The 22,647-nt window shown below is 38.5% G+C and overlaps 1 protein-coding gene across 1 annotated transcript in view; it reads right to left on the bottom strand.

Moving 5' to 3' along the window:
* Window positions 1–7,404: 7,404 nt before the first annotated feature.
* iars1 (isoleucyl-tRNA synthetase 1) overlaps window positions 7,405–22,647 on the bottom strand; it is a 95,101-nt gene continuing 79,858 nt past the window's right edge. Inside the window, exons 31-34 of the mRNA XM_067388770.1 lie at window positions 16,855–16,980; window positions 13,158–13,301; window positions 12,921–13,073; window positions 7,405–7,780 (exon numbers count right to left, since the gene is read on the bottom strand). Of these exons, the coding sequence (XP_067244871.1) occupies window positions 7,701–7,780; window positions 12,921–13,073; window positions 13,158–13,301; window positions 16,855–16,980 (503 nt within the window). The 3' untranslated portion in view covers window positions 7,405–7,700. The remainder of the gene's footprint in view (window positions 7,781–12,920; window positions 13,074–13,157; window positions 13,302–16,854; window positions 16,981–22,647) is intronic.

Genomic DNA, 22,647 nt, shown 5'->3' with positions numbered 1-22,647 from the left:
AACTTTCTGGAAATACAATATGAGAATTAACTGTACAATTACTAGAAATGTGTATCTTTGAAATTATACAATTTGCATACATACAACATTTGTGGAAAAATATTTTTTTTCAAAATGTTTCCAACTCTGACTTTGAACCAATTCTGTAGAATCGCCCTTATAAATAAAGACATACACATGGTCAAATGTTCTTTTGATTCAATTTTGATTCCGACTCTTGTTTTATGATGTTATGCTGAAACTATAAAATATTAAATAAGGGCTTTCATGTGTAATGTAAATATATACCAAAGAACACCTGAAAAGTACACTGCCAACAAATGAGCAAAACCAGTCTGATCGCTGGGAAACAGTGAAGTGTGAATCACCTCTCAGGTATTTATTTTTGATCATCATAGTGAAACAAGCATGTGTAGTGTGCTGCATACTAATAATCTGGCATTTCAATGATTTCTGCTTTGATCAGATTTGGCTACATGGCACAAAGGAACAGATGAACGAGTCTCTTGGTAATATTAAATATAACCTCAGCAGAACATTGTACTGTACTGCCAATAAAGACGAAGCGATGTAAGGACGTGTTCATAATGACAGATTAAGACACTGTGCACTATGAAAACAAGAACATTTCAAGTGGACAACAGTCATTTATACTGACATATTCATTATACAACACATAAAAACACCACAAAATGTCTAGTATAGAAATGCCATGTTTAAAGTACTTCTTAATGCCATTCAAAAGCTAAACGAGGAAATCTTTCAGATTTAAGGCACATGCAGGGCACATTACACAGTGAATATTTCTCATGATGGGTTTATTTGAGAAAGTCTGTAATCACTTCTTTATCCAACAGCAGGACACGCCGTCCACACTGGCAATAAAACAACCAAATATTGGCTCTTCAGCAAAACTGAACCAGTTACTGTATGAAATGCAATAATTCATGGCACATCATAAATGAGGAAAGGTTGCAGTTTCTAATGGAAAAACAATGTTTTAATGTTTCTGTAAGTATCAGAAATATCGTTTATGTACGCTCCAGTGATGTTCCTGTGCTTTGAACAGTAGAGGATGGCGCTAGCAACACCAAGGTCATGGGTTCAATTCCCAGGATATGCATGACCTGATGAAAAGTTTTTATACATAAATGCAATTATGTATTAAATTTGAGGAAGTATAAAAATACAGGCCTGACATTTATGAACAACAATCTTATCCTGAGAGCTCAGTTGAAGCTCTCTCTCTCTCAGTATATAGTTTGAAGAACATGAAGAACACTTCTAGAGAATATCTGCATTTGTGTAACTGCTTTAGAGATGCACATCTAGCCCTATACAGCTTTCAAAAGACACACATTTTCTAGTATAGTCTGTAAAACCTCGCAGCATATTCCAGCATTGTCCAGTTCAATGACCTCAACACTTCTTACATTAAAAGAACAGCAATGCCTTTAGTTGACTGCTTGCTTTAAGTTATACCCTCATTTCGGCCCAGAATATGGGGCAATTATGAATAAACAACTCCAACAAGCGCTCAATAACATGATCGATAACAACTCGTGAAAGTTCTATGTTGACATATTAGAACAAGCTTGACTGCAATCAATGCTCTGCACGGGTTCCTCGAGGTCTGATTCTGTTGTGAAATATAATGCAACGCTGTTCTCATTTCCACAACAAGTAACAAACACCGCCACGAACAATACAGAAACACAGAAATAGCACGGCTCTTGTGCAGATATTACGGATTATATGCATTAATTCCAGCCTTCTGTTTAGCCTCTGGTCAGTTGTTGAGGGTTTGTATCTTCTGTGATGATGCTCGATCACTGCGCTCCTCAGAGGAGCATCATCACCGAAACTCAATGACATGATCTCAGCAGAGAGAAGTATGCGTCGAGCACGGTAAAGCCATGTAAACTTACCTCGTTTGGTCCTCTGCCGTGTGTTTAGAGCTCCAGTGCATTGAGTTTGCAGGAGATCCGGGGGCTTTGAGTAGATTGAAGTGACTGAGATTTTTCCATTACGTCTCTTATGTGTTACCCTGAGGGGGAAAGCGGCTCTCTACACATGGCGAAGTTTCATTCATTCACAGAGGAAAACGCCTTTCATCTGTAAGCAGCAGTGTGAATTACACCCTCACTCTCTTACAAGAGCTAAAACTAGTTCGGGATGTCCTAAAAACTACACGCTAAACGCGTTACGATTTAGCTACATAGCTACAGGATTTCACGTCATTTTCGAATGTTCTCAGAACGTTCAAACTTGTTTCTTTGTTCTTTGTTATGTGAGAGAAAACATTATTTGACATTGAAGGGAAGTTTATGTCATTGTGAAGTAGTGAAAAGTGTTTTCGAACAAGAAAAAACAAAAAGATGGGCGAGACATGATTTTGTCCATGGGCAATTGATTGGATGGGTTTGGTTTGCTATTGGTTGATCTCACATGAGTGACAGGTTGCCCCGCCCTCACGCAAGTAAACACGTCATCAGAGAAGAGAACAACCCTTTCGTCCCAGTGTGCATACTATCCATACTAAACAGTATGTGAGATTACAATAAGTGTGTCTCAAAGCATACTATGTTGACTATGCCAAAAGTCTCTGGATGATCTACTATTTCCAGCTGATTTTTGGAAAGGGTGGATCTGTGCACACTATGGCGGAATCCCACTTCCCTTTCAGACATGCATTTGTGAACTTCCTTAAGCACTTCCCCTCAGGGGAATCCCTGCCACCATTTTGAAGTGCGTTCCACTTTGTGAAGTGGACGAGGGAAGTTTATATGGACAGACCCTCGCTCCCTCGAGTCTACTTCATATGTACACTTCAGCCAGCTCCATATACCACAATGCGACACGATTGTGACGTCACCGCATATCACGTTTAATTTACCCCACCATAAACAACTCTACGATATATTAATTATTCATTTAAAACAACCCAAACACACCTATATACATATAGAATGCTGCATTAAACAATTTCGTTAGAGAAAAAAAATAAATAATAAATCAACTCCATAGTGGAAGTGTTCAAGGGCTTAGGACGTCCCAATTGAGGTTTCAAACTGTGTATTTTTTAAAGAAATTAGATCAATTAAAAGCGTTTTGTGTCTCTATAATGTGTCGTGTCAGATCGCTGTAGCGCCTCAGCTCAATCGGCTCGTGAACCGATCATCTCTTCCTACTAGTTCATTTATAGCATCAAATAAACATGAATGAACATCAGAAGGAATTTTGCTTCAAACGTGGAAAGACGTCAGTACACACCATTTTTCAAGTTCAAGTCCAATGAGGTTAATCTTCTAACTCCTGACTGCTTTGTCAGACAAAATGGCAGATTTGGCATTATGATTGGTTAGATCGCTTGTCAATCAAACTGCAAAGGGTCAATTCAGCCCATTGCACAGGTTCCGCCAGTAGTGGGCACTCATGCAAATTAAGCAATAACGCACGTCCGAGTCAACCAGACTGAGGCAAGTTAGAGAGGGAAGGGCATTAAAAACGAACTGGAACGCAGCCTATAATGGCTAACATTGCTCACAACCCATTGCGCTTTTAGAGGACGATTCGGTTCAGAACTACAAACATGAATAAAAAGTGTTCAAAAACTACAAACATGGCGTGCGCAACCAATGGTTAGATATTTAATGTTATTTTTCATCTGCAAAAACAATGTGAACTCTGGCCTTTAGTCTTTTGTAAAAACCACTTGCTAAATGACATCATCCGCCAGGAAGTGACATCAGGTGCGTCTCAATTAGCTAGTCAGGGCACTTAACAGGGAGTCACCTATTTTAAGGGTACGTTTACACAACAACGATGTACTAAATACAGAAACGTCTTTTCTTTGTACAGATCGTTATCAAAAGTATCCGCGAAAATGACACAAACTTTAGTGGATCTGATGAATTCTGTGATGTTTTGTGTGGTGGATAGTGGGTTTGTGTCTCTCTAAACAATAACAACATTATAATAAGTTGTGTGCAGCATAACATAAGGAGTTAATGAGCAGATCCAGGTCTGTTCCCTCAGAAGGCTCTCAATCCGTCATGGAATGCGGTCACTCAACTGTGTGTGAGGGAATTAAAGACGCCGCTGTTTCTGGAGGTGAAGCAGGTGTTAATCTACAGCTCGCCCTGTTCCTCGTACAGGCTCAGAAATCATTCCAGTAATCCTGTGAAACCCGTCTCAACACTTCAGCAGTGTGTACGGGCAACATTATCATTCTGGAGGATGATGACAGAAGCAAAACAGGGCAGTTGCTGATCCTGAAAAAATGTCTTCATACAAACACCCATAAGTAGCAGTTGACAGTAGTCAATTTTGGGATATTACCTTTCTTAGTGTGTAATAGAGCTGTTTGTGAATGTAAAATGTCTGCATTTTTTGTCTCTATTCTGAAATGAGTTGTCAGTAATTCCAGGCTTTCTTCCTGCTGAACCTATGTGGGTTTGTAACTATTTTGCATAATGCCAGACTATGGTCTTCATTGGCTGGACAGCGTCTCTTTGCCCCGCCCTCAATCACTATAGTTGCATCTGAGACCAGAAGAGTTTGGTTTGTGTTGTTCATGTCACAAATCCACTTTGATGAGACTGATACGGTAAAACCAACGCCGTCGTTACTGTTCGTATCACTGTGAATCAAGAGCTGAGATTCAGATATGATAATGAGCGTTTGGTTTCTGACCAATCACAGCAGAGCAGCTCTCAGAAAGGCGGGGTTTAGAGAGACTAAATCCTTGATGGAAGCGTTTCAGAAACTGAGAGAAAAGAGCTGATGCTGCAGTGGATATTATGAGAGAATTAAAGTGTTTTTGATCCTGGATGAATGTGAACCTGTTGTAGGAGACGAGAAACAACATTACAAACCTTTAAAACATCTCCAACCAGCAGCTGCCTAAACCAGGATATGCATCTATGAGCACTGACCACAAATTAAAAAGAAGTTTTCAAAAGATGTGGCCAGTGTTTAGCAACTATTCTAAGAAATGTACTTTACTCCCATTTATGATTTTCCATTGGTTGGAAATTTGCTCTGGGTTCAGCATAAGGCATCAACAGTATCTATGATATACACACGATACAGTACTGCACTTAAAGTGGAAGTCATTTAAGAGTGTTTTTGGTTAACACCTTTATATTAAATCTTCCATGAAACTGTGGTTGAACAATGAAAGGGTTTGTATTTTGACGCTCATCTCAGTGTGACGTCTCCAGTTAGTCCGTCACTGCAAACACAATATAGAGGTTTTAGAGGACGCTTGAAGATGTCCAACAGCCGAATCAGAGACTGAGGAGTCTCGTACAGTGGCAGATTTCTGTCCATGTGTGAGTCTCTCAATAGTTTAATTATTAGTGATGGCTGAGCAGACCGAATGTGTGTAGCAGATGGCGGACTGGCCGCTCTGAGCTCCTCCGGTGACTTCAGAGGGAGCGAGTGGTGAGCAGACAGATGGTGAAGGTTTGTTTAATATTCACTCAGCCACAGTGGCAGCAAAAGACCAAGTCACTGCGATTCAGGGATGATCCCACTCATCCGACGGACAGGAGTGATGGCAGATGAGGTTTCCGCTGAGAACAGTTTGGTGAATCAATAAATTTGGTGGCAGCTCCAGATGCTGAAGAACCTCTGCATTCAACCAAACCCGCTGCAGTTGACACGACATCTCCAGCCATTTCAATGTTTTTCAGCATCTTACTTCATGAGCACTACAGCTTTAAGACACTGTGACAACCTCAAAGCAGTTTAACCTTTACAAACCCATCTAGAGACCCACATGCTCACTGAATTAATGTCTAGAGTGAGAAGAGCAGCAGCTCAAACATAAGGCTGTGTGTCCACCAAAGCATTTTAACCAGCTGAAAATGCCATGCACTCTTCTGAAAACACCTAGCTGTGGGCGTTTGAGAGTAATTTGGTGAAGCAGCATTTTTCTTGCTATGATACAGAATATTATATATATAATATACAAATATAGAATACGAAAGCATCTGATTTCACAGAAATTTTGTTTCTGAAAATAAAAATGTAGACTTGTTCTGGCCCTTGTTTTGGATGAAGAGATGGTTGGTCACTGAGGTATTTGTCCCGCCCCTTCTCTATTATGATTGGACAGCTGGGTAAAAAATGACAGCGACAAGTGCTGCGTTTTACCTAAAGAACATTTTTCAGCTCTCAGCAACTAGAAAAATGCATTTTTAAATATGATCAAGCTTGTTTTCTAAACAACGCGTCTCTATAGAAGTGGCAGCTTATAAAAAAACCAATGTAAATGAGCAGAGAAATCCAGACATGTATTTTACCTGACGCTAACATGAAAATGGCCAGTCTTATAAGTTTCCGTCATTTAGCTCTCTTTTAATTGTATTACTTTTTCGTTAGATGGCATCTATATTTAAAAGTGTTGGGTAATACATTCGGACAGGATTAGATTTCATTGATTTACCAAAAAGCAGTAGGTGATTTGCTCTGGAATATTTACAGAGGTTGCATGAGGAAAAACAGACAGGATTAACGTCGCAAAGTTACGAATTTTGTCCTCCAGGAAATCTAGTCTTGCCTGAATAGCGTTTTTGACAACAAAACAACTCAACTCACCCCATTTACTGTTGCTCAGTGAAATTACATGCCAAAGAAAGTGGGGCGGGATATTACAAAATACTATATGAATGATACAGGAATGATGACAATGAAATAAACATCCAAATATATCCTGCCGGGAAACAAACCAACCCTAACTAAGTGCTTTCCAAACAGCCAATTTTTTTTATTTATCAAGTGTTCGGTGTTGCGAATTTGTGTGTCAAAGTTCAGCAAACTTGATCCGGAAGGTAATTTCTTTACCTCCAGAAATCCATCAGGCAAACTTGGTGTCGATTCCCATTGAAATGACTGCATTTCACACATAATTTTGCAAAGAAATAATGCATTTGACCACACCTTAAAGGGAATCTTCACCCACAAATAGGACATAATTTACACACTCTCATGTCGTTCAAACTTCATCCTCAAAACACATACTGACGCACATGCATGGTCAATATTAGCTCAAACATGCTTGTTTGACATGCAAGATCCATTGAGGTTTGTTGGTACGTGTCAAGCTTACATTACCATCAATATACGTCAATTGAACAATGTTTATATATGTGAATAAAAGCCTAAATTAAATCAATTCAACATATAAAGTGATTGTGTCTCTTCAGAAGACTTGATTAAACCACATGGATTACTTTTACCATGTCTTGATGAACTTTTGTGAATTGTCTTCCAATATTGGGACAGAAATCTCTAAGGTTTTAAGCATTTGGAAAGACATAAGGATGACCCTCAACTCTGGTCTACCTCATGAAATTTCTACAGCATTTGTTTTCAGTGTAAGCAAACACACTGCATTATCATCACAGTGCCATTCTGAAGATAATGATAAATGAATAATTCATAGGTTTTATTTGCACAAAGGTTTATTCAAAGCTTCCCCACAAGCTCCAGTTACAGAAAGTGTCTGAATCTTCAATACTCTCATCTAACGAGTCGATCAACAAACACTGATTTATCTGACCATCACATTCTTTCCCTTTTCCATTACCAACACCAAACCCAGAAAGCATGAGGAACAGCGGCATCACGACGGGCGGACGCGAGGAGGACGAGCTGCTGCGAGGACCTTTACTAGACGCGGGATGATCTGGTTACGCTTCTGCTGTCGTAGGAAGAACTTTGACATACAGCGTCTTCGTGTTCAGAGTCTTCAGAGAGGACGCCGTCACTTCTGAAAACACACAAAAATGAACATTACTGCTAATTACTGGATCAAGTTTTTAACATATTACAGAATCACACTGGATGTATACATCTTCTGAAGTGAATGTGTCACTATACCATGAGGCCAAGGGAAAGGATTTGTGACAACATGGCGAATGCAATACATCTGGATTTCATATTACACACATTCATACTATATAAAACATACTTTTTAATGGCTGCAAAGTAAGTTTATTTACCAAATATAGAACCCTCTATACAGTACGGGAAACTATATATGCCTCGCGTCCCGCAGTAAGTGAGAGCATTTGGGATTTCAAGTGAACACGTTTCTATTCACCGGCCTTCAGACTAGACAGCGATGATGTGGAGCAGAAGCTCTCAGAGCAGGTGACGAATCATGGGAGACGAGTATCTGCCATCTCCGAGACGCACCTGACGGCCATCCTCATCTGTATGTCTAGGAGAACAGAAGAGACCTCTGGGATATGACCCACTTTCTTTAAGACACCAACAAGCAAACAAAACTCTCTTCTGATGCGTTTTGCTTCAGACAAACAGTACAGGTCTGATGTCTGCAGACAAAACGTGTTCAGGCTCTGAGATGAGAAAAGAAATTAGTTTTTCATTTCCAGATGTTTTACAGGAACATTGATCTGCTGTGGAAGAACCTGAGCAGGATCACAGCGGTCCTCACGGTGACAGCAAACACGCACATATCAGGGGATTTTAAAATCAAGTCAGGAATCAAATCAGCCAAATGAACGTGTTTGAAGTTCACTGGTGAGATATTGTTGGTCACAAGCCACAGTGACATCTAATTTCAGTCTGTTCTTTTCAACAAATCCAAGGGCGCAGATTTGGTTTCAACTTTGGGGGGGTTGAACGTTGGTATGGTTGTGTTGTATATCACTAAATAAACTCACAAATCGTTCTAAATGGATGTTTATTCACAGATCACAACGGACTAGAAACACAGGCTACGTTTACATGCAACCAAATAATCCATAGCAATCGGATTGACGGCTCAATCAGACTTAAAAGGCCTTCATGTAAACACCTGAATCGATCCGACTGAGCTCGATCCGAATGAAATTTCGCTTAGATTGGAAGGGGTGGTTTATTTCATTTTCTAATCCAATCGAGAGGACACACACAATTGAACGGATTGAAAACCAAAACAGGAAAGGACTGCACGTGTGTAATGACGTAGAAACAATTGTTGTGAAATAAATGAGTGTTGTGTTATTCTGTGAAGAGGAGCAGAACTACGTCCCATCAGTCCTCACTTCTCTCATCCACACACTTTATTTTGGGTGTGGGAAGAGGTGTTTGTACTGATTGATAAAAATCAGCACAGCACAACAGTTCCCAGTACCCCATCAGTACCTGAAATAGATGAATATTAAGTGTTCTCTTTAAAACAAGCAGTGTAGGAGAACAGTGTGTGCAAACAGTGGGAAACTATATTCGTGCAGTGCGTGTGCATGACAAAAACGTGAAAAATTTGAAGCTTGTGACATATAAATGTGTACATCAACCCGATCACTTCATTCAGTGTTCATGTAAACACTACGTTTGGATTCATCAATCGGAATGAATACATTTCTGAAAATGTTTAAGGTGAGCAGACTGACCTTGAGGTCTGACCTCATCTGCCTGATCTGAAGGGAAAACACGTCCCCACATTAGAGCGGAGCTGTAACCCGGCACACAGTAATTGGTTTGGGATTATTTATTGCTCAAGTGACACTGAAGGTCTGGAGAGCAGCAGTGAAGGTGTCCTCCAGTGGAATAAGTGTGAGTGAGCCAGTAAATGAACCCTCAACACACACACTGATGACTGATGGGAAACTGACGGCACTGTTCAGAACTCAAGATGAACTGAAGGAGCAAACATGAAGGAGGACTGCATTTCAGATTAAAATGTTGGGAAGCACAAATACAATTGCATGCATTTCATAGAGTTTCACATTTTATTAGGATTCTTTTTAAATATTTAATTATTGATTTTTATTATGCATCATATATTAAGTTATTTTCACCAAATATTATATTATATTATATTATATTATATTATATTATATTATATTATATTATATTATATTATATTATATTATATTATATTATATTATATTATATTATATTATATTATGTCATGTTATGTCGTGTTATGTTGTGTTGTGTTATGTTATATTAATTACATTATATTACATTACTGTTTGCTCATCTTATATAATAGTCAAAAATGAGCACATTAGAAATGAATGGGAAAGTAATTTAATCTAGTGGAAGCATTTGGTACTGCGTCCAAACAAAATCTTTCTGAAAGCTCATTTTTTGTTATCAACCTTTAAATTTCTAACACAACTTTAGATTTTTTTCTTTGATTTTCTTGCAGTTAAAAATGAAAAAAATTATATATATAAAAAAAATTAATGGTGGTTTATAACTACTGCATAAATATAATTTAATACTATAAAATCCCTTAAAAACAAACAAACAAAAAAACCATTGTTGAACTAAAATATAGTACATTTATTTTTCATTGGGAAAAAAAAAAAAAGTAATTTTTAACCGCCACGTGAGGAACATCAGAGGTCTGAATTATCATTCAGTACATTTCTCTTCCTATCAGTTCAGCATCTTGTATGTTGTGGACGAGCAATTGACATTTAGCTTGATGATCTTAACGTGAGCAAGTTCTTGCTCCTGCCTCACGTTCATCGTTTCATAGTCAAAGTCCACTGCATGACAGAAAGACTCGAGTAACAGCTCCTGACGTGCAGTGAAGTCTGTGATGTTTCTGATATCTCATGAAAGGACATGAGTCAAGGGTTGTAGGGAAAATGAAAAATAATAACCAAATAAATAAAACAAAAGTGATGAAATATTGCGGTGCAGTTTATTGCATATCAGATATGCATGATTAATCGTTAAAGATTCAAACACTCGGCTCGGTCTATTAAACCTTTGACAAGTACGAAGTATGAATATTCAAATCTCTGTTCTGATCAAGAGAGAGCCGTCAGTCAAACACACAGAATCATTATTTCTGTCTCACAATAATTCAGATTATCACAGAAGTACTGCGATAAATGTTTATAGTTTGGATATAAACACTGACGTCTACAGTAGTGATCAAAATAGAGTAAATCGCCTTATGAAAGCAACTTTATGCTTCAAATAAAGATTGTATCAATTACATCGTTACACCAGTAGGTGGCGACAAGTGATTGTGAATGACAAGTCATTGAATCATTCATTCAAGAGATTCATTCAAAAACACTGATTCATTCAGTAATAATAAGTCATTGAATCATTCATTCAAACCAATGTTTGAAACAAAAAATAATTAATTCAAATTACATAAATTTAAATAGCCTGCAACAATAGGTTGTTTGCAATCACGTGGTTCTGGTGAAGCGCGAAATTCCGGTGGAGGGCAAGCAGTGAAAATTAGAATGGAAGAGACGGGGAAAAGTCCTTTCTTTGCTGGTTTAGAAAGTTATAAACAGAAAATCACAACATATGTTGGACGCGATCCTTATGTTATGAAGAGGAGCGACTTTTCCACTGAATTAAAAGACTTTCCTGCCATCGAGGAGGCAGATATAGAGGATGTGAAGCTGCCGTCACGCCGTGTTCAGTTCTAGTTTGGTTTGTTTATATCGCGCTGCCTTTCTACTAGTGACGTTAGAACAGTATTTTGATTTTCTGTCGTAATTGTGAAAAATGTCGCCATTGTAGGTCATTTATGCTGAATCGAGAATTGTAATAGGAACTAGAAAAAACTGGACGGTTATACAATTTTCGCCCTAAAAGGTGAGGGAAGACGACTAGCAAATGTAATCATGTCACTAAATAAACCCATTGCCTTTCACTCAGAATAATCACATACTTAGCTGAGTTTTGTATGTGTTTTTTAGAGTATGATCACTCGGCTTGTGAATGATTATAACTTGCACACAGCCACTTCAGAACTGTTCACGAGCTTCTATGGGTTTGATTTTGGTTGTCATTGGTTGAAATAAATGCAAAAATACAGCGTGTTTGTGTCCTGAACGTGACCGTCCGATTCTCCTCTGTGGTCTTATGGGAAAGTGAATATTTACAAAAACAACATTAAAACTAGTTACATTTACACGCTTCCAACAAATAAATGGATCGACTTCTGTCAGCTTGTTGAACACATTTATTTTATTTGGACATTTTCTACCATACGATGGCTGAAGCAGCAGCGCGTGACACTGTTCCCATGGTAACCAGATCAACATTGTGAACAGAATACTACAAAACTGAAGTGAAAACACCGAATTATGATTAAATAGGATAAAATATCTTCTCCTCCCTGCAAACGATACCATGAAGAATGTGGATATTTAACCAAGTCAAAAACAAATAAGGTAAGCAAGTATCCATATTCATTTAAGTATCAGCAGACGCAAAACGCTATAAAAGGCGACAACTTTTTAAGTTAAAAAACGAAATAAGTTATAAAAAACGGTTTAAGTTATGTAAACGACATAAACACCTTCTAGGTTCTCGATTTTATTGATTTGAGCAACCATAAACGAAGCAAAACAGTTGAGTTTTTGATAGGATTCCTATATAGAAACATCACTCCCTGCCCTCCAGACTCATTCGCGCTGCTGCTGTGACGTCATGTGCACACAACCTATTAACATGTTGTCATGTCAATCTCTAATAAATAATGTTATTTAGTTTAATTGTCTGTTCAGAATCGTACAGCTCTACTGCATAGCAAGTGAAGACTTTTGTACCGTAATATCTGAATGTTAACGGTAATGATGGATGCTGCTGTCAGATACACTGATGACTTCATTCGTATCTTTTTTACTCTTTACTCGAGGCTCGAAACGACTTTCCTTTCTGGCCGACATCGCCAATACTGATGGATGAAATCAAGCCCTTCTTCTGAGTTGCATTTTATTCAGAAATATGTAAACTGGTCAGTTTTGCAGGATTTATATTAATATAGAGGAGTGTGGCATCAACAAACAAACCATCACTAGTATTGAATGTCAGTACGGTGTTTCACAAGGGTTCTGGGAAATGAACATGTGGGAGATTTCTCATATCCATACATGCTGAGTACAGATTGAGTGAACGGACGTGTTCCTCACCTTCTGTGAGCTCTTCATTCATGTACAGCGTCAGTCTCCTTCCTCTCAGACCGAAGACTTTAGCAGTTTCACGCAGCAGATCAGGGTGAAGTAAGGGGTTTTTACCCGCCGGGTTCATTAAGAGCAGCGTGGCCACATCTCCCGTCTGACACTCTACAGGACAAAACACACACAGAGTCACACACACACACACACCAGATCAACACTGGGTGTTAGTGACTGAACAGTGAAGCTCACCTGCTGGACTGGCGTTCACGAGCTGCAGGTTGACATACGGACAGAGCAGAGAGTCTGAGCTGCTCACATTGGCAGGACTCGAACCCGAGGTCACCGCCAGCGTCTTCCCGCTCAGAGACATCAGATCAGTCTCGACGCGCAGCGCTGAAAGAGACAAATACACGTCTGACTGAACAAAAACAGGTATATTTCGAGCACCTTCAGAGGATAGATTCATTCAGGAAGAGTTTCCAATGTTTTCCCTATATACATCTACTAAGAAGGGAAGTCAAATGACCACAACCCCAATCCAAGTCAATACTAAAAAATACACGAATCTTTCAATCTTATCATACCAGAGCGCTAACTTAAACCATCACATGCTCATGTACGTGTCTGCATGTGTTCAATAGCTCATTACTCAAACAATGGTATTGTGACAACACTATCCAGTGAGTGTGGGGAAAAATGAGATGGAGAACACGCATATATACATGACTAAACACTGATCAGTTCATGAATCAATGACCTGAATGAAAACACACTCAACTGCTTCAGTAAACTCCAAACAGAGCCAGATGGACAGATAAATAAACCCTGAGCAAAAAAGGGTTCAGCTAATTAAAATCGCGCCGTTATTCCTACTTAAGCTGAATATATGTAAATACATTATTAGTCAAAACTCCTGCTATTTGTGACTTTTCTGAAGCAACAACAGCAGTAAGTCATGACAAACCATCAGTGATTTTACCACGGTGTTACAACCCTATATTCATATAAGTGATATTCATATAAAATATTCACTTGAAGCCCCCTTGAGATTTTAAGTTATCCCAACAATTAAAAGGAAAGCGATGTCTTTGTCTTAGTATCCTTTAAGGGAATTTCCCATGACAGTGATAGTCAATGCATTTGTCAATTGTGTCTTATAAGTGTCTTACAAATCTATTTGCTCTAGAACAAGTAATAGATTAATAAGACCAAAGATTGCCTGTTTGATATACCCAAAATGAATACACACACACTATAATATGCTGTTATACTCCATATAACTCCATATAAAAAGTCAGAATCTAAGCTTTTTTTTGCACAGGCCTGTCTAAAGGGTTAATGGTGTCACCTGGTGATCAACTGTAAAAATGACAAATTTTACCTCTTCCCAACAGGGAAAACCACCATCAATCAAGAATGCATGATTATATGGTGTCATGGCTTTGCAACCAAAAAATGTCGTTATAATGGAAGTCAATGAGGCAAAAACAGCCACAAACAGTAAATGAGGGAGAATGCTGCACAAAAACTAACAATGCATCAAAACCAATGTAGTTACTAATCTTTCACATGTCAAAAACTGTGATAAAATGTAAAAGAAAAAAAAAAAAATCAAGTCAACAATCACTTTTTATATTGAAAATAAGTCATTTTGTGTTTTTTTTTTTCCCAAAAACCAGTGACATCATTTATAAACTTGGCAATAAAACAGTTAAAAATCCTGGATATATATATATATAGTGGTGAGATATATATATATATTAGTGGTGAGCCGTTAACGGCGTTAACGTGCTGCGTTAACACAAGACTCTTATCGGGCGATAAAAAAAATATCGCCGTTAATCTATTCTCAAATTGGGGTTGGGAGCTGGGTCTATACTACACAAGCTATGATGACTGTCACCTTGATATTTTAGCGCCGATGTATACCTAGCCGAACTGACCCTTCGCAAAGACCCGCCCCCCTTAGTTACCGTTGCTTTGTCCGACAAGCCGTGGCGCTGTCACGCGCCACACACAGTGATTAATGCATCACGGAGCAAAGAGGACACTGACGTGCACGTCGACAGACAAGACAGAGCAGGTAACTTATGATATAGTCCCAGCTTTAATACTGTGTAGTTTTTTAAGAAATTCAAACAATAAAACCTGTTTTCTTTAATGTGTCGTGACCATGGTCGTGACAGATTTCTGTAGCGCCTCAGCTCAAGAGGCTCATAAACCGATCATCTTTTACTACGAGTCCATTTATAGCATCAAATAAACATGAATGAACATGAGAATCAATGTTGTTTCAAACGCGGAAAGATGTCAATATGCAAAATATAATATACAAAAGTTTAACTCCACTGAGGTTAATCTTCTAACTCCTATCTGCTTTGTCGGACAAAATGGCGGATTACTTTTAGTCATCTGCTGCGTCCCAATTCGCCTACTTATACGCCCTAAAAGTATGTAACGTACTCTTTCTGTGAACAAAAAGTACTTACTTTTGAGTGTGTAGCAAAAGAGTAGACAAGCTTTGGGACATACTATCACGTCATACAATTGCGTCTTTGCTCTCTGTCGCATCCAGTCACCGTAAACTGCCCTGTCAATCATCTTACATCCTCCATATTTCATTTAGCTAATTTCCTATCGTATCGGAGAGAAATGCAGCACGTTGATCTGCAGCCGCGAGTCTTTCATGTGGAGAACTCTCCTCATATTAATGCATAATGATGCATTTAAAAGTTAATGGCCAATCAGATCTTTATAAAAGTCCACATTTGCAGATGAAAAATAACACATATAACATTAAATAAATATTTTCTATCAGTTTGAACTGATTATTAGTCACTCAAACAACCTCTCAACGTCGATCGTGCATATTCGCCATGTTTTGTATTTTTTAACACTTTTTACTCGTGTTTGTAGTTCTGAACTGAATCCTCATACAATGCGCAATGGGTTGTGGGCAATATTAGCCTTTATAGTGTGCACGGATCCACACTTCGAAAATCTACCGGAAATAGTAGACCATCCGGGGACTTTTGGTGTACTCTTTTCAACATACTATGCTTTGGGACACACTTATTTTAATCTCACATACTATTTAGGATGGATAGTATGGACATTGGGACGCAGGGAGAATTTGGGTATCTCACATATTCCGAATGTCTTCGGCAGAATTCAAATGAGCCATTTTAATCTAGATTAATCTAGATTAAAAAAATTAATCTATGCCCACCTCTAATATATATATATATAATATATATATATATATATATATATATATATATATATATATATATATATATATATATATATATATATATATTTATATTTATATATATATATATATATATATATATATATATATATATATATATATATATATATATATATATATATATATATATATATATATATATATATATATATATATATATATATATATATATATATATATATATATATATATATATATATATATATATATATATATATATATATATTTAGTAGTTTTGATCAGGACTGAGGTTGATTAACAGATTTATGCAAAAAAAAAAAAAAAAATGGAAAAAATATGATAAATTTTTACAGCAGTTTAATTTAGTGGATGTTTTCATCCGCGAACATAACGAAAGGGTAGTAAATTTGCCCACAGTGTATTTTTGAGGTTTATGTAAATATGTATCAAAATAAGATTTGTCACCAAAAATCATTCCATTTGTTGAAACACAGAGAAAGTTGTGGCCAAATTAAGACTCAAAAACACCCCATAGTGGATGAAAACATCCCCAACAGCAAATAAGTGTTAAACACTATCTACATAAGAGATACATGCAATATATCAATATATTGGCCACTTTGTCATTGAAAACCCCATACCATTTCTTAACCAGGTTCTGATTGTTGCGTCCATCTGCCTGGTGTTGTAAAGTGTCTGTGAGCCAGATCTCACCTGTCTTCCCATTGAATATGGCCACAGGCGCACCGTTGAGTCCAAAGACACTGCAGCACACCGTCTTCAGCCGCTCCACGTCCAGTATGTTATCTCCCTTGGGATTCTCCAGCAGAACCACACCCTCTGAGAAACACATGAATGGAATGAGTTTAAACACAAACAGCACCACAAACACTTGTTTAGAGCAGTGGTCCTCAAACGGGGGGCCCCAGATGGTGCCAGGGGGGCCCCACAAAAGTTCTAGAACATTATTTAAAAAAAAAAATTATAATTGAATTAGAAATATGTAAAATTAAATGTTCAATATTCATCTACATTCACTGTGAATAGTAAATTCATGTTCAATATTATTCACTTTTGTTAAGGGGTGTGTCGATCAGAGTGATAACTGGCCCACCGCAGTGGCCAAATACCGGCAGTGGTAAGCCAAAACACATTATTGTGCATGTGAATGCCTTTTTAACGTGGAGCAAACATGAGTGAGGTAATGAAAGGTTAGCAACCAAATGTTACATCGCGACCATTGAAACATTTGAGTTTGTGCCAAATATGAGAGGTATGTGCGAGCCCATGAATTATAATTAGTTTTTTTAATTATAATTATAAATTATAATAGCAATTTTTCACAAATTTAACAATAGCCTATTCCATGAATTAGCCTGTAAATGTTACTTTCGTTCGTAATCCCTAGGCCTATTCGTATCCTTTACTAGGCAAAGGAGAAAAACACTATCTCGCTAGCTTCAATCTTTATCTGACGTCAAATTAAGTTTTTACACAGCTTGTGCTTGTTGGACATGGTAAGGCACATCAAGTTTATTTGCAGGCTATGTTGCATTTCACATGCGCAGGTGATTTAATTTTGTTTTCTTCGGTAGCGCAGCATCAAATAGCTATTAGTACTTGCTCGTGCGGAAGATAAATTTCGCTCTTCTGACCTTTTACAATCGTGTCCATTGCTTTGGAACATTAGGAGAAAATAAGACAAGAGATAGGCTCTGTCCTGCTCATGTCCCACAGTCCTCTCAAAGCGGGATATTTTTGTGGGGAAATACAATTAAACTTTACTTACTTCCAAAATGTAATTTAATTAGGGCCCAAGCGAAAATTCGCGCAGGGCCCTCTTGTTCTTCTAAGGATTATTATTATTTATTTATTATTTTTTTATTTTATTTTTTTTCCGTCTTCCGGGGCTTTTTGGGGGCCTTAACATGCTCAAAAACTCTTGAAAATTGGCACACACATTGGAATCCGCGGCCATTAGGACGCCGGAGAGGCTGGTACCCGGGCGTGGCAGGGGGGCTCGACAGCGCCCCCTTGAAAAAAGTCTGAAAATTTGGTCCATATATTAAACATGCTTGCACGTATTAGTATGAAACTCGGTACACATATAGACCTCATCGGGCCGAACAACTTTCGCGCTCTAAGTTAATCGCCACGCCAACAGGAAGTCAGCTATTAAGGGTTGTTTGAAAAACGCATGCTCTGGAATTTGATATACTCCTCCTAGACGATTAATCCGATCGCCACCAAACTCGGTCAGCATGAAGTCAAGACACTGATGATTAAAAATTGCCAGGGGATTTTTGATATCTCGAACGGTTTGGCCGTGGCGAGGCAACGAATTTATGGCGAGAAAAAGGAAACAGGAAATGTGTTATAACGTCTTAATACATATATTGATCTTTATGAAACTTCACGAGTGTGTTCGTTATAGGAGTCTGATCACATGGATGTGACTATTGTGAGTCAAAGTTATAGCGCCACCAACTGGCAGCAGGAAGTGTATCACTTTTTGAAATGTTTTGAGATCACCCTCTTATTTTTACCTGATTTGCTTCAAACTTCATCAGTGTAATGTCAATACACAGCAGATGTAGACCTATGACAGGATTTTTGATATTTGAAATATTGTTGCCATGGCAACAGGTCAAACTGTAATAATATTCTTGAGTGTTTTTGAGGCTCTTAACATGCTTCAAATTGCATGAAACTCGACACACACATCAATATTGTCAACCAGTAGACATGGACAAAGCCATAGAAATGGGCGTGGTGGAGGGGCTCAGTAGCGCCACCTTTTGACAAAAGTGGGGGGGTTAGTTTTTCCTACAGTCACCAAACTCGGTACACATATTATTCTCATCAAGCCGGACAATTTTCTAATTTACATTCATTAGCTCCGACCAACAGGAAGTCAGCTATTTTGGTTTGAATGTTAATTTTTTGAAAAAACAGGCTATGAATTTTATACTACTACTCCTACAGGGTTTATCCAATTTACACCAAGCTTTTTTTAACTTGTTGCGAACACATTGAAGTTGTTTAATTGCAAACGGATTTTGGATATCTCAAACGGTTTGGTCGTGGCGAGGCAACGAATTTATGGCAAGAAAAGGGAAACAAAGTGTTATAACTTCTGCATACATTAATTGATTTTGATGAAACTTTGGCTTAGTCTTCGTTGTACAAGGCTGATCACATGGATTTGACTATTGTGATTCAAAGTCATAGCGCCACCAACTGGAAGCAGAAAATGTGTCACTTTCAGCATACATTGAGATCACCCTCTTATTTTTACCTGATTTGCTTCAAAATTCATCAGAATAATGTTAAAACTTGGCACATGTAATCCTTTGAAAATGGGCAGGGAGGAGGGGCTCTATAACGGCACCTTGTAGTGCAGTAAATGTGGAGTGAATTTGACATAGTCCTTTGATGTTTAATCGTTTTAAGTGCCTATTGCCCGCTGTGCACAGTTGCCCTGAAGCCACCGGGGTGGCGGTGCCACCTGGCTTGGGCCCGCCATCGCTGCTCGCAGCTATATTTATTATTATTATTTTTTTTTTTTTTTTTTCCGTCTTCCGGGGCTTTTTGGGGGCCTTAACATGCTCAAAAACTCTTGAAAATTGGCACACACATTGGAATCCGCGGCCATTAGGACGCCGGAGAGGCTGGTACCCGGGCGTGGCAGGGGGGCTCGACAGCGCCCCCTTGAAAAAAGTCTGAAAATTTGGTCCATATATTAAACATGCTTGCACGTATTAGTATGAAACTCGGTACACATATAGACCTCATCGGGCCGAACAACTTTCGCGCTCTAAGTTAATCGCCACGCCAACAGGAAGTCAGCTATTAAGGGTTGTTTGAAAAACGCATGCTCTGGAATTTGATATACTCCTCCTAGACGATTAATCCGATCGCCACCAAACTCGGTCAGCATGAAGTCAAGACACTGATGATTAAAAATTGCCAGGGGATTTTTGATATCTCGAACGGTTTGGCCGTGGCGAGGCAACGAATTTATGGCGAGAAAAAGGAAACAGGAAATGTGTTATAACGTCTTAATACATATATTGATGTTTATGAAACTTCAGGAGTGTGTTGGTTGTAGTAGTCTGATCACATGGATGTGACTATTGTGAGTCAAAGTTATAGCGCCACCAACTGGCAGCAGGAAGTGTATCACTTTTTGAAATGTTTTGAGATCACCCTCTTATTTTTACCTGATTTGCTTCAAACTTCATCAGTGTAATGTCAATACACAGCAGATGTAGACCTATGACAGGATTTTTGATATTTGAAATATTGTTGCCATGGCAACAGGTCAAACTGTAATAATATTCTTGAGTGTTTTTGAGGCTCTTAACATGCTTCAAATTGCATGAAACTCGACACACACATCAATATTGTCAACCAGTAGACATGGACAAAGCCATAGAAATGGGCGTGGTGGAGGGGCTCAGTAGCGCCACCTTTTGACAAAAGTGGGGGTTAGTTTTTCCTACAGTCACCAAACTCGGTACACATATTATTCTCATCAAGCCGGACAATTTTCTAATTTACATTCATTAGCTCCGACCAACAGGAAGTCAGCTATTTTGGTTTGAATGTTAATTTTTTGAAAAAACAGGCTATGAATTTTATACTACTACTCCTACAGGGTTTATCCAATTTACACCAAGCTTTTTTTAACTTGTTGCGAACACATTGAAGTTGTTTAATTGCAAACGGATTTTGGATATCTCAAACGGTTTGGCCGTGGCGAGGCAACGAATTTATGGCGAGAAAAGGGAAACAGGAAATGTGTTATAACTTCTGCATACATTGATTGATGTTTATGAAACTTCAGGAGTGTGTTGGTTGTAGTAGTCTGATCACATGGATGTGACTATTGTGAGTCAAAGTTATAGCGCCACCAAATGGCAGCAAGAAGTGTATCACTTTTAAAATGCTTTGAGATCACCCTCTTATTTTTACCTGATTTGCTTCAAACTTCATCAGTGTAATGTCAATACACAGCAGATGTAGACCTATGACAGGATTTTTGATATTTGAAATATTGTTGCCATGGCAACAGGTCAAACTGTAAGAATATTCTTGAGTGTTTTTGAGGCTCTTAACATGCTTCAAATTGCATGAAACTCGACACACACATCAATATTGTCAACCAGTAGACATGGACAAAGCCATAGAAATGGGCGTGGTGGAGGGGCTCAGTAGCGCCACCTTTTGACAAAAGTGGGGCGGTTAGTTTTTCCTACAGTCACCAAACTCGGTACACATATTATTCTCATCAAGCCGGACAATTTTCTAATTTACATTCATTAGCTCCGACCAACAGGAAGTCAGCTATTTTGGTTTGAATGTTAATTTTTTGAAAAAACAGGCTATGAATTTTATACTACTACTCCTACAGGGTTTATCCAATTTACACCAAGCTTTTTTTAACTTGTTGCTAACACATTGAAGTTGTTTAATTGCAAACGGATTTTGGATATCTCAAACGGTTTGGCCGTGGCGAGGCAACGAATTTATGGCAAGAAAAGGGAAACAAAGTGTTATAACTTCTGCATACATTAATTGATTTTGATGAAACTTTGGCTTAGTCTTCGTTGTACAAGGCTGATCACATGGATTTGACTATTGTGATTCAAAGTCATAGCGCCACCAACTGGAAGCAGAAAATGTGTCACTTTCAGCATACATTGAGATCACCCTCTTATTTTTACCTGATTTGCTTCAAAATTCATCAGAATAATGTTAAAACTTGGCACATGTAATCCTTTGAAAATGGGCAGGGAGGAGGGGCTCTATAACGGCACCTTGTAGTGCAGTAAATGTGGAGTGAATTTGACATAGTCCTTTGATGTTTAACCGTTTTAAGTGCCTATTGCCCGCTGTGCACAGTTGCCCTGAAGCCACCGGGGTGGCGGTGCCACCGGGCTTGGGCCCGCCATCGCTGCTCGCAGCTATATTTATTATTATTATTTTTTTTTTTTTTTTTTCGTCTTCCGGGGCTTTTTGGGGGCCTTAACATGCTCAAAAACTCTTGAAAATTGGCACACACATTGGAATCCGCGGCCATTAGGACGCCGGAGAGGCTGGTACCCGGGCGTGGCAGGGGGGCTCGACAGCGCCCCCTTGAAAAAAGTCTGAAAATTTGGTCCATATATTAAACATGCTTGCACGTATTAGTATGAAACTCGGTACACATATAGACCTCATCGGGCCGAACAACTTTCGCGCTCTAAGTTAATCGCCACGCCAACAGGAAGTCAGCTATTAAGGGTTGTTTGAAAAACGCATGCTCTGGAATTTGATATACTCCTCCTAGACGATTACTCCGATCGCCACCAAACTCGGTCAGCATGAAGTCAAGACACTGATGATTAAAAATTGCCAGGGGATTTTTGATATCTCGAACGGTTTGGCCGTGGCGAGGCAACGAATTTATGGCGAGAAAAAGGAAACAGGAAATGTGTTATAACGTCTTAATACATATATTGA

The sequence above is a fragment of the Chanodichthys erythropterus genome, chromosome 6 (assembly GCF_024489055.1).
Source record: "Chanodichthys erythropterus isolate Z2021 chromosome 6, ASM2448905v1, whole genome shotgun sequence".
NCBI lineage: Eukaryota > Metazoa > Chordata > Actinopteri > Cypriniformes > Xenocyprididae > Chanodichthys > Chanodichthys erythropterus.
This window is presented reverse-complemented; position numbering and strand designations above follow the sequence as displayed.